Source organism: Labrus mixtus, chromosome 17 (assembly GCF_963584025.1).
Source record: "Labrus mixtus chromosome 17, fLabMix1.1, whole genome shotgun sequence".
Lineage (NCBI taxonomy): Eukaryota > Metazoa > Chordata > Actinopteri > Labriformes > Labridae > Labrus > Labrus mixtus.
In genome coordinates this window covers 5,499,637-5,520,486 of record NC_083628.1, presented here as the reverse complement: position 1 = coordinate 5,520,486, position 20,850 = coordinate 5,499,637, and the positions used below count along the sequence as shown (strand labels likewise).

The 20,850-nt window shown below is 38.4% G+C and overlaps 1 protein-coding gene across 1 annotated transcript in view; it reads right to left on the bottom strand.

Annotated features, from left to right (window-relative positions):
- Positions 1 to 20,850, bottom strand: part of LOC132992124 (astrotactin-2-like) — a 307,673-nt gene that overhangs the window by 104,521 nt on the left and 182,302 nt on the right. The window contains exons 10-11 of the mRNA XM_061061275.1: positions 17,562 to 17,699; positions 4,976 to 5,126 (exon numbers count right to left, since the gene is read on the bottom strand). Of these exons, the coding sequence (XP_060917258.1) occupies positions 4,976 to 5,126; positions 17,562 to 17,699 (289 nt within the window). The remainder of the gene's footprint in view (positions 1 to 4,975; positions 5,127 to 17,561; positions 17,700 to 20,850) is intronic.

Below are 20,850 nucleotides of genomic sequence, written 5' to 3'. Positions count from 1 at the left end.
AGTACTTCCATTAAGAAGACGGATACTGATACAACAATGTGCCATAAAGAAATACAACAACAAAAAAAACATGCCACTATTTCCTAAAAGCAGAGAAACCACAGGCTGCTGTAGTTGTCAAAGTTAAACTTTAAAAATGGCAAGCGACCAGGAATAGCCGTGTTCACAGAGTTCTGAACTTCACCAAAGCAGCCTCGGGAGAGTTCAGCGAGTGCATCAGTAATACCCCCTCGCTCTCACAAACACAGCGGATGACACGGCACATTGACCACAGGTCCAACACGAATTTGACCATTCATTCCACACCGCTGGGTAAAAGCTAGATGGTTGTTGTTCGCCCACAGAAACACATCTGCTCGTTGAAATCCTGTTCACTTCTCTGCTATTGTGTTGCAAGATAATTAAAAGAGGATTCAGATATTTGGTTTTTTCAACATGGTCGACAGCCACAAGGTGATAAGAGGTTTTGGAACTTCACCTTGTATCATGTTGACACGTCTTAAACTGAGCTTCATGTTTCATCAAGAGAGAGTGAAAGAAAGAGTAGTAATTATAGTAAGTGCATGGCTCGCTTTTGTCTGCCTGAGGAACGTAAGAAGCAGTAATAGGAAGAATAGGTGCCTCACTAGTTTCACACCATGTTCCCATAAAGTCTGGTATCTGAATGTTTGAAGAGTTCTATTCTTTTGTTAGAAAAGCAGTCAGAATATTTGGCTTTATCTACATGTAACTGCTTTATTACCTCTGCTTTTAGATTTGGGAAGGCGTGCAAATATTAAGTCAGGTTATCACTAGCTAGACCTGGCGAGTGTCCCGTGAGACAGTTTAACGGGGAAAGAACGTGCACAGTCAATTTTTTCTCGTAAGCACTATCTGGTGCTCACCTGAAATAGTTTTTTATCGTCCCTTTAGGGGCTCTGTAGGTTTTAGACATTTTGTTCAATCGTAATTAATCCCTGAAAGACAATTGTTCATCAAAATCTAATTTTCAGCGTGTTTTGAGTTCCATTATTTTGCATTTTAAAATGTTTTTCTTATGCTTTTTATTTTGAATTTTGTACTGCATTAAGCATTAACAAGAGCTTTTATTTTGAAAGAAAAAAAAACACAGAAATAAGATCTCACTGCAGCTCCAAAAAGTAAATGAAAATAGCTGATGCGAACGGCAAGTATTTGTCTTCAGCAACCCCTCCCCGAGCGGCCTTCTTGGAGGACTAGCCTCCGTACATGGGGCACATGCGCTAACCATGAGGCCATCAGTGCCCCCCATACCATCAATGTTAATAGACGAACAAGAAAACAGAGAAGAAATTTTGCAAAAGAATTAGAACCCTCATTCTAATCAAATAAAATAAATTAAAATGTATACCATGAATTACCCTCTAAAGAAATTGGCAGAACATTTTTTAAAGTAACATTTCTATTTTCATTGTAAACTGTGAGTTAAAAAACAAGAACAGGCTGTAATGCAAACAGCAAAAACAATCTACAGTGTCACTCAATGAGTGACACTGTAGATTGACGAGCCAAGCGGTGAAAAGTATGGCACAAAAACATTACTGTTCTGTTTGTGGTGTGTGTGTGTGTGTGTGTGTGTGTGTGTGTGTGTGTGTGTGTGTGTGTGTGTGTGTGCCCAACAGCTGTTGTTATAAACTGAGGTTAGCGAGCACCAGAATAAAAACCACCTGTCATTGTCTCAGCAGAGGCAGAAAAAGGGAACACAGGCAACAACAAAAAATGGAACAAGCAACGTCTCCAAAACTTCAGAAAATGTCTCAGACTAGAATTAAATCTTTGGAAAATGTATTTCAACTGTCTTAAGAGCAGCAGACAACCTTCGGGGACCGACTCTGATAATGGATTCTAAGCCCTCCACGTGGCATGTCGCGGCTCTGTGTTAGCACCCGCTCTGACAAGGGTGGATAAAATTACAAAAAGAGTCATGGAGAAAAAAATAATAATATCACTGTGTCTGTGATTCTTAGAGTTAATCTGTGAGAGCTGGAAGGCTTTGTCACTATATTTGTGTGCGTATAAATCAGCATGCGAAGGTGTGCGACGGATCTGAATCATTTTCGTGCAACAGTTCATTCATTTTGACTTTCTGAAAAGAGTGAGTTCAATTATTTCTAAGGTCTCAATACGTTAGGAAGAGGTGCAAAGGAAAATAAATCTCCTTCAATTCCTTTTTCTCTTTGGTACTCATTCCTGCGAGTTCGGTTCTGCATGCATTGATGGCCAGCTGCAGAAGAGGAAAACAAAGATGGACCATGCATACTCACTTAAACATGTATATGAAAAACGCCCTTCAATATGTCCAGGAGCTTAAGTTTAGCAAACAATCCAAGGCTCTTATTAGCCAAGATTCATTTATATTTCATACACGCTCTTTCCACCTCTGGTTCGAATAAGGATTCATCTTTCTAGCACGCGTTTCATAAGAGAAACTGCCCATTCCCATTTGTTTCTCCAGACCTGCATTCGATGCAAATGCTGCTACCAATGAGAGAATACATAAAACATGGTTTGGAATACTGTTGCAGGTGTCACTGTAAATGATTTTACAAATATCAGCTATTTCCACCATGTGGAGCATATACGATCCATCCCCGTTTACAGCATAAAAAGCCCTGTGATATTATAGAACATAAAGCATGTGGTGGCACAAATCAAATATTTCTGTACTAATAAAGTCAAATGTTGAATTTGGTTGGTTTAAATTGGAGAGAAAATTAACTTATGCCAAGGTGCATGCCCAGTCCTTTAAGCCAAAGCAACACAATATCAAATATGTCATAACACAGTTTGACAAATGAGATGCATAAAGTGTTCAACCATTGGAAGCCACATTTAATTGTGTTGCGCAGAAAAGACGGACACGTTGCATCACATCTGTTCATGCATATTTTTTAATACATTTTCTATATTTCTGGCCCCGCTTGGCCCAGCAGAAGAATACCTAAAACATGTCAGAGACCCAGGGTTATTATCAAGTGAAAGTAACAAAAAGATGAATAAAATACCGTCAACATGTTTTTAATAACTACAAGTAGACAACAACATATCTCAGGCATAGAAAAAGGAAAAAAAACAACTGCCGGGAGCTACTTATTGTGTCAAGGCTGTAACAGTCCTGGTTCTGAAGAATGATCGGGGAATATGACTCAGTTTTATTAATATGGCCTTGTTGCCATGGTAACACGGTAGGAGGTAAATTGCGAGGACGACTTACAGAGTGAAAGGGGCTGAATAACTTCTCTATAGAAAAAAGAAAGGTGAACAAAGGTCTTAGTGAAAATGTTACAAACAATAAATAGGTACGTGCTTTATAAGAGCTTTCAGTGAAGGTATGCACTACTGTTTCCCTACAGCATCAAGAATGTTATTCGTCATTCATACTCAATGTCAGGCGTTGTGTAAGGTGAGATGTTTCACTGAAAAAGGATTGCATGCATATTACGAGTGGAAATTTTCTTTGGGTAGAACCAGTCCTTGAGCAAGCAAAAATTATAAAATTTCAGTATCAGTGTTTGCCTTTTGTACACACACACACACACACACACAAAAAAACTAGCTGTCAATTTATAGCCCCGACCCAGCTCTTAATGACTCACCAAACCATCCACCAGCAATTGGGATGGCTCATCAATTTAATTACTTTACAACCCAGGCCCGCCCCATGCTGTCAAAATCCTGGCAATGGAAGTTTCCAGTCACCCTGAACTTGTAAATATGCCAGGAGGAGAGCTCTTTTGCACTTCAGTTCACAAAGTAAAATCCAATAAAGGGGTTATAAATCAAAGAGGAACACATTAAGATAGCTCATGAATAGATATTAAAGTTACATATTTAATAGATTTTCTACACAAATAGATACATATCCATAATCGGAATACTCATCAAGTACTTTACTTTTATTCCTAATAAACTATTTTCTACTGGCACCTATCAAAGGCAGGCTTGGTAAATTTCAAAAACTAGCACGATTTTGAAAGTAGCATTAAGCCCCGTTTTCGAAAGACAATTTCAACCAAAATCCAAAAGAGTGTATCTGGAGGAAATTACCCAACCCTGCCTTTAATCTACTAGAACACATGGTTTTATCCTGTCAAATGTTTAGCTTGAGTCATAACTGCTGCTCACCATAGGCCCCAAAGTGTCCCTCCGTTAAACAGCAAAAACAGTAACACCAAAGAATACTCATTATTTCTGTAAACAGCACCTAAACTATAATGGATTATTCAGAAAATATCACATAAATGCAATGCTACTGTATACAGCAGATGGCATGCAAATTTAATGAGTGGCAATATCTTTGGAGAGAAACATAAAAAAGAAGTGATTATGCAAATGAAGGTTTTTTAAAAAAATCCATCACTTCAACACAAGTCCTGCAATAACTACTAAGTAGCACAAGCGCTGCTCAATATTTCAACTTTATTGTTTCCCCGGAATGAGACTCCTGATTCCTGAATTTTTCAATGATCCCCTATGGGACACTGATGGTGCAGAGTTACAGCTCAACGTGACAAGTTTTTAATGCTCAGGCAGCATATCTATGAGGCTGTGTGCCGGGCCAGACTGAAGGCTTAAGTCTGCTATTGCTAGTGAGGCTGTAGTCTGCTGCCTCACTGATCTCACACGTCAACACCTTCTGAGCTTTGATAGCTAGTTAGCCACAGCTCAGCACCCATTCAAGTGACAGCTAGCATGGACGATAAATGCTACTACTAGGCTTTTTATACCACAGTTCTATCACTGGCAAGCACACCTCTCACTGGACACACCTCCTCTTACCCCACTAACAACGCCTTTTTCTTTGTATGTTATTATGGATTTCTTAGCCTGCCCCTAACCCGCCCCATTGTTAAATGTTTTACATACATTTTTTATGAACATGGCTTTTTATAAACACAGATGAAGTAAAGTGAGTCATGGTTGAAAGCTGAGTCCATCAAAGAAACGTTACACTTACCATACAGCCAGATGACTCTAACTGCCTGTCAGACACACACTTAAAGTTCTTCTTGCAGCCACCGTTATCTTTGGAGCAGTCCCGAACCGGTCCGAAAGATGCCAATAGGTCCTCCACAGTCTCGAAATAAGTGGACATCATGGCCTCTTCCCTGAAAAATAAGGAGAAAAAAAGGTTGAGAGAGGAAAATAAATGCTAGAGTGCCTGGACATGCCATTATAATGTTGCTGTTTCTAGCACAATTTATAAGCATTAGTGGCATTTTCGTTGCTTTTTACTCATCCACCTGCAATCAACGCGTGTACTTCTTCCATAAAAGGTTTCTCAAGTGTGCCTGATGTCTACACTTTTAAAAAAATGTAAATTCATCAAAATGAACACCAGCAATAACAGCGTTTTTAATGATATTTTCCCCAACATGCCGTGTTTCCTTTGTGAGCACTCACTTGATTTTATGACAGGCAGTGCAAAGGCAAACATTAATAAACCCAATCCAGTAGTGGTTTAAAATAGATGTACCCTACGGCTTTCGGTATGTTGTAGCAGAGTAAAGCAGTTTTCAAACAACAAAAGTTTTGACTGCAGGGGTTGACACTGGTCGGGTCACGTCTGGGAGGAGCTGGTAAATTGGCATTAATTGGACGCGTTTGTGATGGTGCTGTGATGGAGAGCACAAGCAATCAGCATTCTGTGTCCATAAACTCTCAGGACCAAGCCAAGGCCAAGACATGCAGGCCCGCCTCCGCTGGCAACAATGATGAAATAACAAAAAAGAAACGGACAACTGCATGAATGCACACTCAAAGATAAACAGAGGCACTGACAGTTAAAGGCAAATTGATTTATTTCTCATCTTGACAAATAGGATAACATTATGCTAATTTATTTTATATTTGTGGGATTCAATAGTGGGCTAAATGGCATTTTATTAGATGATAATTCAACTTGATGGCACATTTGCTTGGACTCGTATATTGCTTTACTGGTCTTTTGACCACTCAAAGCACTTTTACACATGTCATAATCACCCAAATTGCTGTTTGTCTGAAAATAAATTTTGACAAGTGACTACAGGAACTAGGCATTGAGACCCAAACCTTCCTGTTGAGATGCAAGCAGTCTGCCAGTGAGCCACAGTACACACATTTATTATTCATACAGACAAAGGATGTAGGCCTACAGGAAAAAAAGGAAAACAGCTATGCTAGCAACTCTTAAATGCAGTAGGCCTTCTTATAGAAGTACTTTTGGTAAAATGTTGTCAGCATGCTAGTAGGATTAGAATGACAATGCAACATTGCTAGTGTGCAAGAGGTTTTGTTTTTCCATTTAAAATTTGAAGAGTCTGTCAATTAGCCATGCTAGCAACTGTGAGTGGCGGTGCTTGAAAGCAGAACTTTGAGCTGAATGTTAATGTCAGTATGCTAGTAGGTTAAGAAGGACAATGACAGTCCTAGTACTAGTGTGTAGAGGTTCTTTTTTTTTTTCATTGAAATTCATAAATTTGGGATTTTGTACAGGCAAAAGTCTTAGAGTTGCTTCCGGATCAATTGATCTGTTTTCACTGTGTATGTACGTCAGCCACTGTGCCCATGCAAGGGCACATAAAGGAGGACTCTACCTTTTCTAAGAAGCAGAATCTTTCTGTTTTGTTCTGGGAAATGTCAGCTTGACCATTGCTGTATAGATCAGCTGCTGTGTTCACTTCAGCATGCTCAGCTGTAACCATACACTGAGCTCTGCAGGCCTGCTGTCAGAGAGAACGAAGGGGTAAGCAACCCTGGTGTTTCTCTTTGCAAAGAAACAAAAAAGGACTGTCTGTTGCAATGAGACCACAGGGAACTCAGTGTGTTGTGAGGGTGACTTGACTACAAACAGCAGATAGATCTTGGATGATAGGAAGACAGATGCCCTGCTGAGCATGGAGGATTTGGGTGTATTGTCACTGTGACTGTCACTGTTTGTTGTGTCTTTTTCTCTGTGTACTTGGGTGCTTAAGTAGCAATGTCATTCCAAAGTAGCTCTGAAAATATTGCCACTGACCCAATAATATAAATGTGATGTGGCTTATAATGTGATTTAAAAATATCCCTGTGAAACAACTCTCCAAGCAGACATAAACTACTAAAAAGTTATTTATCTTGCAAAGGTTTAAAAAGAGCAAAGTTGACAATGTCACAACAGATCGACTTATTTGACTTGTAGTTGCCACTCCAACTGCATATTCGCTATTGCTATTTATTCTGTAGAAAGAGTTGTACATTGTGACCTTGTCATGGGCTTCAGGCAAAGATGAAGTGCAAAGCATTAAAAATAATAAAATAGTCAGGAACATGCTCCTCAGCATTGGCAAAATAACTTTAAAATTCATATCTCATTAGGTATGTACTGCAGGCATGCGTGGGCAGACACCCAGCCTACCTTCCTACTCAATCACAAAATGGTTTCTTTTATTTCTTTTTCAAAGTGTCTGCTCATGTGTGATTAGAATTTGTAATGCTGTGACACACCTTACAATGTTTTGAGCCAGGGACACCTCATTTTAAATAGTCAGTTTTTTTTATGTTAGATGTATGGCACATCAGCAGATAATTGGCTCATCTAATTTTTGTTGGCAGTGAAGTATTATCACTCATCAACAGCACATTGGCACAACACCTTCTTGACACATTCTTTCAATCACTCACTGTCACACTAAGATAAAAGCACTGACACCAAATGAGCCAATGAGTACATTATCAGGTCAAATGTGAGTATCCCTCCATTGGATAATTTAAGTAACACATATTTTCTTGTGGTTTGGTACTGTAGGTATATTGTGCTCCGATGGCTATATGCGTTAGGATTTTTTAATGGCCACCTACAGTACCTCCACCCAAACCATGCGGGTCCATCTAATCTGAGCATGAAATCAAAACAGGATATGAGTGACATCAACTAATGAGGCAAGGCAGTATCAACAACATTTACAACACCAACATTTTAAGGATTTCAGATGACAAAACCATTGATAAAATTGTACCACTGATTTTGAGAATTTGATTATGCATACTAAAAACATTTCAAGATAATTAAAATTTCACCTTCTGCTTGCAGCAAATTAAGACAAGTTTATTGGCTCCCAATAGGGACTTGGTATGTGGTTATAGCAGACCCATTGTGCAATGGAAGTATTGATGTCATCCAGCAATTCCAAGTACCAATGTACTAATGCAACCCTCCAAACAGACTTTTTTTGCTGACCCTATTTCTCAGTTTACAACTTTCCTGCCATAGGAGCAGCTCTGCAATAGTGAAACCATTGAGAAGAAAGTGGCCTTTCAAAGGCCAATTAAAGTCTCTGAAAATGTATCTAAAAGAACATCCTTGTTATAGCATACATGTTCTGCTGTACAGATATTTATCCACCTGGGTTTGAGTTGTTTTGATTTAGAATAACATTTATCTGTTTTTGCAAATGAACTTTATATTTGCTAACAGGGTTTATTAACCTTTAGTCCACCAACCACAGCCACTGGATACATTTTCAGATACATGTATTTAATTGTGTTTATTCAGACTTGTTTGTATTAGAATTTCATGGATAGCCACATATATGTGCACTGAAATTCCTAAATAAATACTTTTCGAATTCCCCAAACTGCCAGACTTTTATGCTTACTTTGATAGTTGGAAGAGTTTGACCTACATGAACCATCAATTAAATGTTGAGCCTTTTGTAAAAAATGAGTACAAATAAAAATGTTTCACAAAACAGGGGTCAGAAAGACACATGTTCAAATACTTCTCTTTTTCAAATTGATTAGAAAACAAAATGGATTGCAATGGAGTCTTCTGGGCAATTGTCCAGTGCTGTCTATATCCTTTTCTGCAGCAATCTTTTCCATGTTCACTTGGAGGAACAAAAAGTTCTCTAAGGCCATCTGACAAATGAAGTTATCCTGGGTAAGATATTTGTATGCTGTACACACAGATAGATCGGGTCTTTCTTAATATGTCAGATTGCTGAACCACATCATCTCAGTGGAGGAGTAGAAGCCTGGATCCTGGGTGTTCTTTGATTTTTTGAGATTCTAACGATATCATGCTGAGTGGGGCCAGCCATCTTCTGAAAGACCCAACTGCTTATTTTCTCAGTCTGATTTTTCAAATGTATGCGCAGGTGTGTGGTCAGGCCAAAGACTGAATAGAAAATAGGGATGAGAGAAAATTGCCAATTGCCTTTTGTGTTCAATCTTCTTTCACAACCATTGTCTGATACTAAGCTTGTTGTGAGACACCAAGACATTTTGGGCCTGTTATTTATGATTGCAGATTTGGGTACTTTGGGTTTTTTACCAATGGGTCAATGGGGAAACAATTTGATGCACGTAAGAGATCATAGACCAACTTAAAAAAAGGAAAGCCAGCATCATCTGACAATGGAAACACCCTAACACAACCTTAGTTAATGACAGTTCTTGATTTATTCCCTTTGGATCTTATTTTTTAACAAATTGTCATATTTTTAATGTCCTCTGTGATTCTTCATGGTTTGTTCTAGTTCTACTTGCTCTTTCTCAGACTGATTCCCATCCAATAGACCCCATCCTCTCAAGTTTCACCTTGCATCTATTCAAACAAGTCTTTGGAGGGCGCTCTGTTTTAGGATGAATGTTAGGTTTTACAGCTAAACTCTATGGTGCACTCTTCACAATCCCCCATGAGCAAGGCTAAACTTTTATAATCCACTTCCTTGTTTAAATGAGGCCTTTATGGGGCACCAGTTTAGCTCAGTGGTAGAAGTGTTTACCCATTATACAGAGGCTATAGTCCTCATTGCACCGGCCCTGGATTTGAATGCGGCCTCTGCCCTTTGCTACATGTCAACCCCAACCCTCTACTCCCATCATTTCCTGTCTCTCTTCGTTTGTATGTATGGCCTGCCCATTGATTGTCTGAACCCGCATTCTAAAGAGGGATTTGTAATCTCAATGAGTTTCTCCTTGTTGAAAAAGGTTCAATACATTAATTGTAAATATCATTCTCAATACAATCATCACATATTCAAATTCAAATAATGAGCACTATTCCAATAATGTTCATCTGGAGGCCAACTGGTGGTCATTCTTACTTGTCTGTACCATCTGTGATATAAGTAGGTATCTTTAAGAAAGTGTTGCTATATTATGTGGCTGCCCTAGCAAGACCTAACTCAAATTATTTTGAGGTTTGCTTCATTTTCAGGACATGTGCTCCTTGTCAGGGTTAAAGGTAGAGGGGAATTCAAAAGTCATCAACAGTACAGGGCTTCAATGGGTGGTTGTCATTGTCCACTTTCCCTTCACACTGGCCAGTTGCGAACAATCATTAAAATGTTGATCCTTTTTATTGTAGGCAGAATCTCTCTCTCTCTCTCTCTCTCTCTGACAGCAGATGCTGCATTAGAGACCAATTGATTCTTTAAACTATGTGTTTATTTAGCCCTAAACCCTGCAATTGTCCAGTAACATCCTCTGGATTGTGCTCTTGTTAAGCACTGTCAGGAAGGAAAATTGCACATTTATTGTATTGTACCGAATCTTTAAAGGTCCATTCTCTGTCTCGGCCTCCCATGTCTTATTGTTCTTCTCTTTACTTGGCAACTCAATTTTTACGAATTAGACAGACAACACATGGCATTCTGTGCATCAGTTCTTTCTGGCAGGCACTCAAAGCATTGACAAATGACTCCTTAATTCGGGGGAAAACAGAGGGTGGGGAAGGTGAAGCAGACAAAAATAATGGCCTGCCTCAGCTGTGAGGTGCATGCTAACAGGCTCTCCTTCTGGATCGAGGCAATAGTCAGTCGAAGATGAAAAAACGATCAATTCCAGGATGCCATTTGCAAGACAGTCCAGAAGGAGGAAAATGGTGAAAAAAAAAGTCCAGGATATCTCAGAGTAAGAACAATGGAAGGTTTCTTCAAATGTGGGACCTATTAAATCAGTCTAAAGACTTTGGGAAGTATTCATAAACGTTGCCCTCTCACTTATTAATTAACAGCAGTGTGAGAAGTGATCCATAAAGGTTGTTTGGACAAGTAAAGAAACCTTACATCACCCTACAAATATATTCCACAGTCATTATCTTGTCAAAAGCAACAATGTCTGATCAGTGTTCCTTTTCCAAATCATTACCAAATCAAGATCATCTCTTTTGGCACTTTGACTCTGTTGGCTTGACCCAAAAGCGCATTGGCTGCATCTAAACACTGACTAATGTACTTGTTATTAATCTTCCTCTTGCTTTTCCCGATGATGAATGACCAGGCGATGCAGCCCAAAGTTAGAGCGCTGCTCCAGCATGATTACAGAGCCTGTTATTGGTCTGCCCCTGCACTTGATTAATGCTCTTGCTCCAGCTCCCCACAAAATATGCTGACTCTCATCAAGCACTTTTGTCATTGAATAGAGTGCATTTTCTTTAAGCTTGCAGTAATCACTGAGGGAAAATCTAGCGAGCGAAGAAAGCAGGTAAGTGATAAAAATAAAGATTGATACATCTATTCTTTGGTTGAGTGCTGAGTTGTAAAACACCTTTGATGGAGATTTGGAGTTAGGAGACTGTGATTTATGTACCTGATTTTCCCCTGGTGACAATGTCTTGCAGTTGCAATGGGTTATTGGCAATGACATATTTTGATGGTTCACTTGATCACAGCGAGTGAGGCTATTAATCTCCAATGTGGGTTGTCAGCAGCTACTCAGAGTTATTAACCTTTCCTTACTGGCAAAAAAGTGAGTCTTAGGGCAAAGTTTACTGTGACTGTATAATGGTATAATCTGATATCCAAGTGTTTATAATATATTAATGGTTATCGAAGTAAGCAAGTAGCCAAATGGCTTGGTAACATTTAATAAGACTAAATGTGTTTTATTGCTAGTGGTACAGTGAGTCACAGGACGCTATTTTACCAATCAATACATCTATTAGCCTGAAGGGGCAAGTGCAGTTTTATGGTCTGTCCAACTGACCTACTTAAAATTATATTTATTGACGAGTAGAGGCGCTGCTGTGTGTTAGTGTAGGAACCATTCTTGTGTTTGACTGTGTGGGTGTGTACCATTTGGAAAATGCACCAATGAGTGGATGGATCACAATATGGTGGCTTGGCATGAAAATGAAAACTGTGTCGGTGAAGAAACTATCTGACAGTTCCACTGAACTGTATATGAAATTTGGTTAGGTATAATAGGGCCCAGAGAGTAATTCCATCAAAAATAAATTTGTTTAAAGAAAATATAGGTATAAATAATCCAGGTCCAGGCACTCAGAATTGTCTGAAAATATAAAAAGGCCTGTAATTCATTGGGCTAGAAACATTAAAATACACCAACGCGTATCCGCTTGTGCCTCCTTCAGAATGATATATTGCACAGATTTTTTTTCCCAAACATTGAATCACTGATTAATAAAGAAAACTTGGCTCAAAGTTAGGGTTTTAAAAATGTCAATATCTCAACACTTTCTAAAACCATGTGTTTTTAAATTACACCTCCAAGCATACAAAAAATGCAGATCTTCAGTCCTATGTTTGACTTAAATAGGGACAGGACTGTCCAAAATGCACAAATACATTGGGAACAATTTTGTAGCTTAACATTGCCAATATATGTGTGCAATTCAGTTATAGTCCAGAATGTAAGTACACCTTTCAGTTTGGTAAAGATATTCACATACGACATAAATCCGTCGCTACAGTTTCTGGCTTTACAGACTCCATAGGTAAATGTAATGTAGTTTAGAAACAGTAGATATAAAGTAAGATGATCTTTATAAATAAAAGCATGTAAGTTAATGGCTTTATAGTGGCTTGAACTTTCCAATGAAAGCATTTGAACTGTTCTTTTGTTGAAGGCAAACCAGCGATCTTTTAACCTTTAGGTCAAGCAAGTTAATACTGTGTCAAGAGGAAATTAAAAAGAAGGTACAAAGCCAGAGGGAAACCAGGGAGGCACTTTATTTTATTCCAACCAGGTCTGACCCTCTTAAAAGCTCTGCACACTTACCCCTGAGGAGCAGGGCAATGAAATGTGCATGCACTGGTTAAGTCACTGAGGTTGGATGTTCCAAACATTCCCACAAGAAGCTGTATTTTAAATATTGATTCCTTAACAACAATGTATCTTCTTATCTCGCAGAAAAAAAAGGAGTTGTTGTGAAGGTTGGTCCTTGATTCTGTTTATCTGAGCCAACCCTGACCCTCTTGGCCCCGTTTGCATAATCGCAAAGAGGGAATATAAATGATTTCTCAATGCGAGTGTTGTGATTCAATTCCGGCAGGAAATAAAAAATACTAAAATAATTCAAAACAGTATTCCATTGAAAATCCCAAAAACAACTTCTAAAATATATTTTTTTAGGTTAAAGCCCATGTGGGGAGTTTTTATCTGGTTATGAAACAGACTGAAATTAATATAGATGCTTTCTTTATGACGTACAAAAGTAGAAAAAGACAATGAAGATTGGCGATTTCTCTGTTGTTATATTTAAAGTCTGAAATTGCTGTCACGGCATAGGTGTCAGAAAGAAGTGATTAAAAGAAACAACCTTTTATTTATACTCCACTGCAAAGATTCTCCATGAGTGATACATGTGACTCAAATATTTGCGACAAATTCAGTAAAGATATAAGATGTACCACTTTTTCCACAGGGGGCGCCAAAATCAAACCAAAGTGAAAGTTCCCCACGAGCTTTGAGTATAGTACAAAAAATTAAATTAAATTGAATTTGTCAAAGATAATAAAAAAGATCTTACCAGCATGAAAAGCCCAAAAATAATATTTGAAGAAATGCTTTGGGTCGTTTAAAACGTACAATATGTAGATTTTAAAAAAATGTTTACATTAAAATGTCTTAATTAATAAAAAATGTTCTAAACCTATATTATATATTTTTTTGTTCAGTACTTACATTACCTCAAATATTTCCAACAATTATCAAAGCCAGAGAACTCCGTAATTTATAGTTGTTACGGGACGTGTCTTGTTGTGTCCGCCACCATTGCAGAGACGCCATGACAGACGGAATGTTTATGGTTGCCGTGGAAACACGGGATGTCACTTCAAAGACCGCTACACAAGGAAGCGAGAATTGCTACTGAAAGCCGGCTTACTGTTGCTGTATGTCTGCTGTGATAAAAACTTCATGTAAATCATACTTGGATACATCGTTGGTTGACATTTTGTCTGCCTCAGGTCTGTTTCGCCGTTTAGTCTTCACGAGGGGTGTGGGGACCCCCATGAGCCTCGACATCATCTTTTGTTATTGTAGTATTGATAAAGAGCCCCCTGGTGGCTGAATCTACATATTGTATCCTTTAAATATACGATCCATAGTCTTTGAAAAATGCTACATAATCGATAACGCGTACTATCGATATATAGATTTAATAAATTTTACAATAATACTATATAAAAGGATACTATAAAATGATTCAAACAGCCTAATCAATGAGAGGGTCAGTCTAAAGTTTAAAGCTTAGTTAAGTTACGCCTAAAATGACCCTTATACCATCTTATCGTTTCCTGACTCATTTTCAATGTTTTCAGTCAGACAGCTGATTGGCAGTGGTTAAACGAGGCGAATCCTTTTTAAACACCCCAGCTACAGTGCATTGCACAACTTCCTGCATCAACATGTCTATCATGACTGACTGCCTGCATCACTGTCTGCATAAACGCTCGAGGAAAACGTTTCCGCGAGAAACTCTGGAGGGTCTCTGGGGACCTTGTTCCACCAAAATGCTTTGGATAATGAGTTATCTGCATTATTCATGACTATCTGACAGATCCCCCCCGAATGCTACAGGAACTAATCATCAACCAAATACAGAACGTTAACTTATTATTCCAACTGAAGTAGGCTGTTAATCATTTAAACAATGTGTATTCCTCCCTCATGTTTTCAGATGTTTTCTTGTATTTTTCCTGGTGAAATTGATTAATCTCTCCGTAGTACAAGTCCGTTTGGAACACAACAAAAGATGGCTTTATTTCAATCTGTTACAATATGTAATACGTCATGTTGCCTTGACAAGCAACGTATGATATCTCACTTGAAGCTAACTGTACATAAATAAAATATGAAATTCTGTTTGTCTCTAAATGAGGCCTCATACAGAGAGGCAGAGCACGTGCATTCAAAGAGACTTGAGAGAAGTGACGGCAGCAGACATATTCACCACGTTCATGCAGGCACGTCCGATCACTGATGAATACCTTAATGGCCCCCAAAAGGAGCTCTTCTACTTTAAAGTAAACAAAAGCTACATCTCATGCTCTCTGCTAAAGTGCTCAATTTGCACCTGCAGATGCGACATAACCCTCCAAGGTCTCTTTATCCCGCGATAATGGTGGCACTTGAGTGATCTTCAAGGAAAGAAATAATGTACAAAAGAAGTAATTACCTAACTCCTACCTGAAAAAAAGTGACAGTGATTTTTTTGTGATTTAAGTGATAAATACAAATGTGATCAGATGAAGCAGTCAGATGCTTGCCGTTCTTAGACATGTCTTCGTTTTTTGTTTTTTTTAAACGCACCATCCCTCTTTCAAAGTAAGTCCCATACCTTGGCTAATTAATTCCATTTACATCAGTATAAGCAGATGTGTGCAATTGCCTAGGGATTCTGGGCTCCTGAGGCAATTTCATAAAGCCTGTGGAAAAAGTTTGGATAATCGCAGCGAGCAGCTAGAAAGTGCAGCAACAATTTATACAACAAACATAAGACACAAAAAAATACCGTGCTCAGTGATTACTGCAATTTATCCTTCGTGAATGTGATGAGTTTATTGAATCCGTGGCATCAGAAGCACCTTCGGGTGTTTTGGTGCAGAGAATGAGATATGAGAAAATAAGGAAGAAATTCAAATTTACATCGACCATGCAGATAAAGTAAGCCTTGTCTTAAAAAAGGGTGTTTTGATAAACACTTATACATGTTCAATGCAGTGGCTGACAATCCTTCTATCAGAGATATTCATGTTCTATAGCTGCTGCTGACATGCTGGGGGTGATGAGACACTTTGTACACCGTGATAAATGCTGTCTTAAATGTGTAAGTTGTCCCACGGGGTACATTAGTAGCTATTTCATGCACATTTCTTCTGCTAGGTTTGTCCCCGGTTCAGTCTGGATGCTGACACCTTGCTCTGCTCCCATCATGCAACAGGCCTCTGTTGCAGTATCAAGTGTGTTGGAAATGTATGTTCTTTATCTGATTAGCACTTTATTTTGCAGTAACACCTGTACATATTCCAGGTGTGGCTGGAATCATGCAGTGTGCACATGTTGTACCATATTATATATATATAGGGTTAGATCATATGGCTACACCCCAACAGCCTCTACTATCTGTGAAGTGCGTCAGTGAATAGTTATCTCATAAACATCACACAAAAAGTGATTTTGGCAGAGAAGATTTGTCTAGTTTTTTATGGGTGCAACCCACGTACTCAGCTCTGCTTCTTATCCCACAATGTATGTTCCATACAAATGTGGCACCATTTAAAAGGAAAATTAACAGGCTTCCCAGCTGTATACGATTTATTGCCAAGAAGCAACGTTACAACAAAGAAATAATCTACCAAACACAAATTTTCTTAATTTTTGGGCAATATTTATAAATGTGCAATATTAGCAACTGTGTGTGCTGGTTACAATTATTTAAACGTGGTGGAAACTTATTTTGTGTCTGATGACTATGAGGTTAAAATGATAAACGGTCATATAATCCTCCATTTGTGTGATCCTCTTCTTTGAGAAGTACAACATTTTTTATGCAACAAAGGCAGACAATTTGGTTTTCAAATGAAATGTCACTTCCCCGGCTGATTCCATAGTTGGGTGATTGTTTTAATCTGCAGCTGATGCTCTGACATATTTTGTGATTTCCAGCTGCACTGGTGCATGCCAGTGCCTACTGGCTGGTTTTGATGACATAAACATGCCTCACATTGCCAGCATTTTGTCATTGCACAGCAGGATTGCCAAATCCCTAAACTTGTTGACACTAACTTTGTAGTCTGAGTTTGTGTTTTGGATCCTTATTTTACATAGCTCAGAGTTAAGTTTATGTAATGCTACTTTCTCTGCCACTTCTGAGAAGTGAGTCAGGATTAAATGACCTGATTAAATGCTTAATGGGTTTTGAGCATTTTATTTAATCAGATAATAAAAGGAAAACTAGTTTTATTTAGGTTTGTAATCATTTTTTAGTTAAAACATGATTTTATTTTTACATAAAAAATGCTAATCTTTAATGCTAACCTATCCAACATTGAAATAACTGTGACATTCCTCTTTGCCATTTCTACAGTCCAAGCTAGATTCAGAATGGAAGCATCAACACTAACAAGCACCACAGGCAGAGCTCCCAAATGAAGTAATGGCATAAATTATTTGGGCTTGTACACTCCATGACATTAAGGAGCTTTTTTCAGTGTTCCTGTGCTGCTCACTCTGCAGAGGGAGAATTTAGAATGCCAAAAAAATGTATCGGGGAAACTGTTACACACAGTTCATCTTTCAGCACAGGTGTCATGAAGCCGACTCCGACTGACCTGACCTCCCCTGGATCTTCAGTCACCAACACATCCGTCTTACAGCTGGCGATGGGGTTGATTGACAGCTCCACCGGTGGCACCACGAAGCTCTTGCTGACAGGCAGCCACAACCCTTGACCCAGACTGTAGAATGATCTGTGTTGGCACGACAAAATAAATGTCAATCAAACTACTGTCACATAAAAATATATTAGTAATACACACCTTTTGTATAATGTGGCCATACATATGTATACAGAGACAATATAGTAGTATGAAAACAGCTGGCTAAAAGGAGTGGGCACATGGGTGGATGCTGACATATTGCATAACGATGAATATTGATGGTTATGCAGAAATGGATGATCGTCCAGATATTCTTTAATGCACTACGAACTTTCAGACAAGGCAAGCAGGTGTGAATCTGAAAGTGTTACTTTCATTCTGACCTACCCTTAAAAAAACACCTTGTTAACATTGTTATGACCAGCTCGTAAAGGGAGGTTACAAAACAACACTTCATCGACTTTAACACTTATTCCATTACACTTCCATCCAACCACTTCTTCATGTAGCTCTCATGTGTTTTGTTGTGAAAATGATTTTATGCTCACTGAATATAGCATCAAAAACAACACGTTACGTTACTTCATGTTACGATACGACGCGATGCAAAATGATATAATGGGATAAGATAGGATAGGATAGGATGGGACATGATATGCTACACTAAAATAAGCTTAGCTAAACTACAGTAAACTAAGCTAAGCTACAGTAAGCTAAACTACAGTAAGCTAAGCTACAGAAAACTAAACTAAGCTAAGCTACAGTAAACTAAACTAAGATAAGCTACAGTAAGCTAAACTACAGTTAGCTAAGCTACAGTAAACTAAACTAAGATAAGCTACAGTAAGATAAACTACAGTAAGCTAAGCTACAGTAAACTAAGCTACAGTAAGCTAAACTACATTAAGCTAAGCTACAGTAAACTAAGCTAAGATAAGCAACAGTAAATGAAGCTACAGTAAGATAAACTACAGTAAGCTAAGCTAAAATAATCTACAGTAAGCTATGCAATGGTTCAGTCCAGTGTGGTCTGGTCAGGGGCAAAATGATACAGTGTGATGCGATACAATATTATGTGAAACTATACGACACACTTCATTGTTCCCTTAGGGAAATATGTCTTAGACTCAAGAGCTGCACACATTAAGCTGCCTCCAAAGCTTCTTTTTCCCTTTTTCTTTTTAATGCTGGCATATTGCAGGTTGTTAAATATTGATGGTTATACATTTATGGATGATCTTCCTAGAAATGTTTCCCTGAATACACTTTGAATGTCCTAACAAGGCCAGGTAGGTGTGATATTGAATCTGGGAGAGTCTGGGGCACAATTCGATGAGAGTCTGGCACAATTGTTCTTTGCTTGCTTCTACACATATTGTGATATTCAAGATACAAATCAATATACATGGGCCGTTGGTTTCTTAAGGGATAACCACACATTAATATGTAATGTATCAAAATGAATGAAAGACCATGCCACTATAAAGTAGTACCATATTCAGTAGGAAATTACACACATAGCCACTAATAACTTTTTTAGCAATTAAAATTAAATCGACACAGTTTGATGTGAATAATAGCCATCTTGCCAATTCTGTGTGGTAACTAATTACATTGGCATTTGCATGTGGCTCAGCTATGGCACAGCTGGAAGCAAAAATCGACTTTGCCTGGCTCCTTTACCTACTAATTTAGAAAAGCCTTGTCTCTAAAAGTAATGTGTTCTGCAGCACAATGCCTTACCATGCGTGTGGCGTGTTTGCTGACGACTTATGTTCAAGGTGGTGTAAAATTCATTTGGTTTTCTCTGGAATGAATATTAGCATCCTCAGGAGGATAGCCTGCAGGGGGGCTAGACCTTTCATTATGGAATACAAAATAACACCTGGTAATGGCTCGCAAATAGCACGGCACAGGTTGTGCTTTGCATCATGTGTTATTGAATGCATAAGAAAAGAGAGGGAGACAAGACCACACACCAAGAAACCAAGCTCAAAAGGCTTTGGTTGTCAAAGACATGGGCGTAAAATCTCATCCAACCCTTTATTTTCAGACCTAAATAAAAATATATCACGCATACATTTTGCCTCATTTTAAGTGTATCCACTGTTAAATACTGCTGACATCCAAATTGTCCCAGATGCTTGTTTATGTACAATTCCTGATAGCTGGAACAGCATGTTTTTCTGGGCTGCCAAACCTCATCATTGAAAACCTTCAGCTTGTACAATTACTGCTGCCAGAATAATAATTAGAATCAGACGTTCTGAATGCATTACACTCATTCTGACCTACCCTTACTATCAATACCTCATTAACATTTGAAAAAAATTACGCTTAATGCATTACAATTGCAACCAACCCCTTTTTAATGGAACCCTCAGGCCTGAAGATGCATTTTTCATTGATTCTGGCAACAAGCAACAAGTGCAATATCCTAAGATACCACACCGTCCCATCGCATACCATAGCATACCATACCATTCCATACCAATCAACCAAAAGTTATCTCAAGACACTTCACAAAAAAGTAGGTCTAGACCTTTCTCTTTATATCACCATACCATACCATATCAATCAAATGTTATCTCAAGACACTTTCCCCTGCATTATATTACCATACCATACCATACCAATCAACCAAAAGTTATCCCAAGACACTGTATTTTAATGTAGTGTTATATATCACGTTGCATTATATCATAACGTGTGTTACATAATTTTGTATTGTACCATATTGCATCATATCTTAATCACAAAAATCTTATCGTATTGTATTGCATAGTATCATATATCGTATGGTATGTATTGTATTGTAATATAATGAAGTGTAAGGTCTAGACCATCTCTTTTTGTACAATACAATAAATTGTTTGTCCCCTGATGGAAATTTGTCTTGGACTTAAGTACTACACAAATTTAGTTGCTTCCAAGGTAGTACTTATAAAATAAAAATAAAATAAAACAACAAGTAGGAGGCCGAACTGGTTCCAAAAAGGATCCCCATCTGTGGAAAGAATCCCAGTTATTAAGCTTCTCTTTACTGTCATAGGATTGGCTCAGTGTCCAGCTGGAGAGCAGTGCAGTCTCTACTATCTCTCTCCTGACACAGCCCTGATATTAAACCGTCCAACAGGAACCTGCTGAGGTTTTTTTCCACTTGGTTGCTGCATCTTTACTCAATTTGTTTGCTATCTGTGTGAATTTTGGACACATAGCTGAAAGTATTTGTATGCTGTTG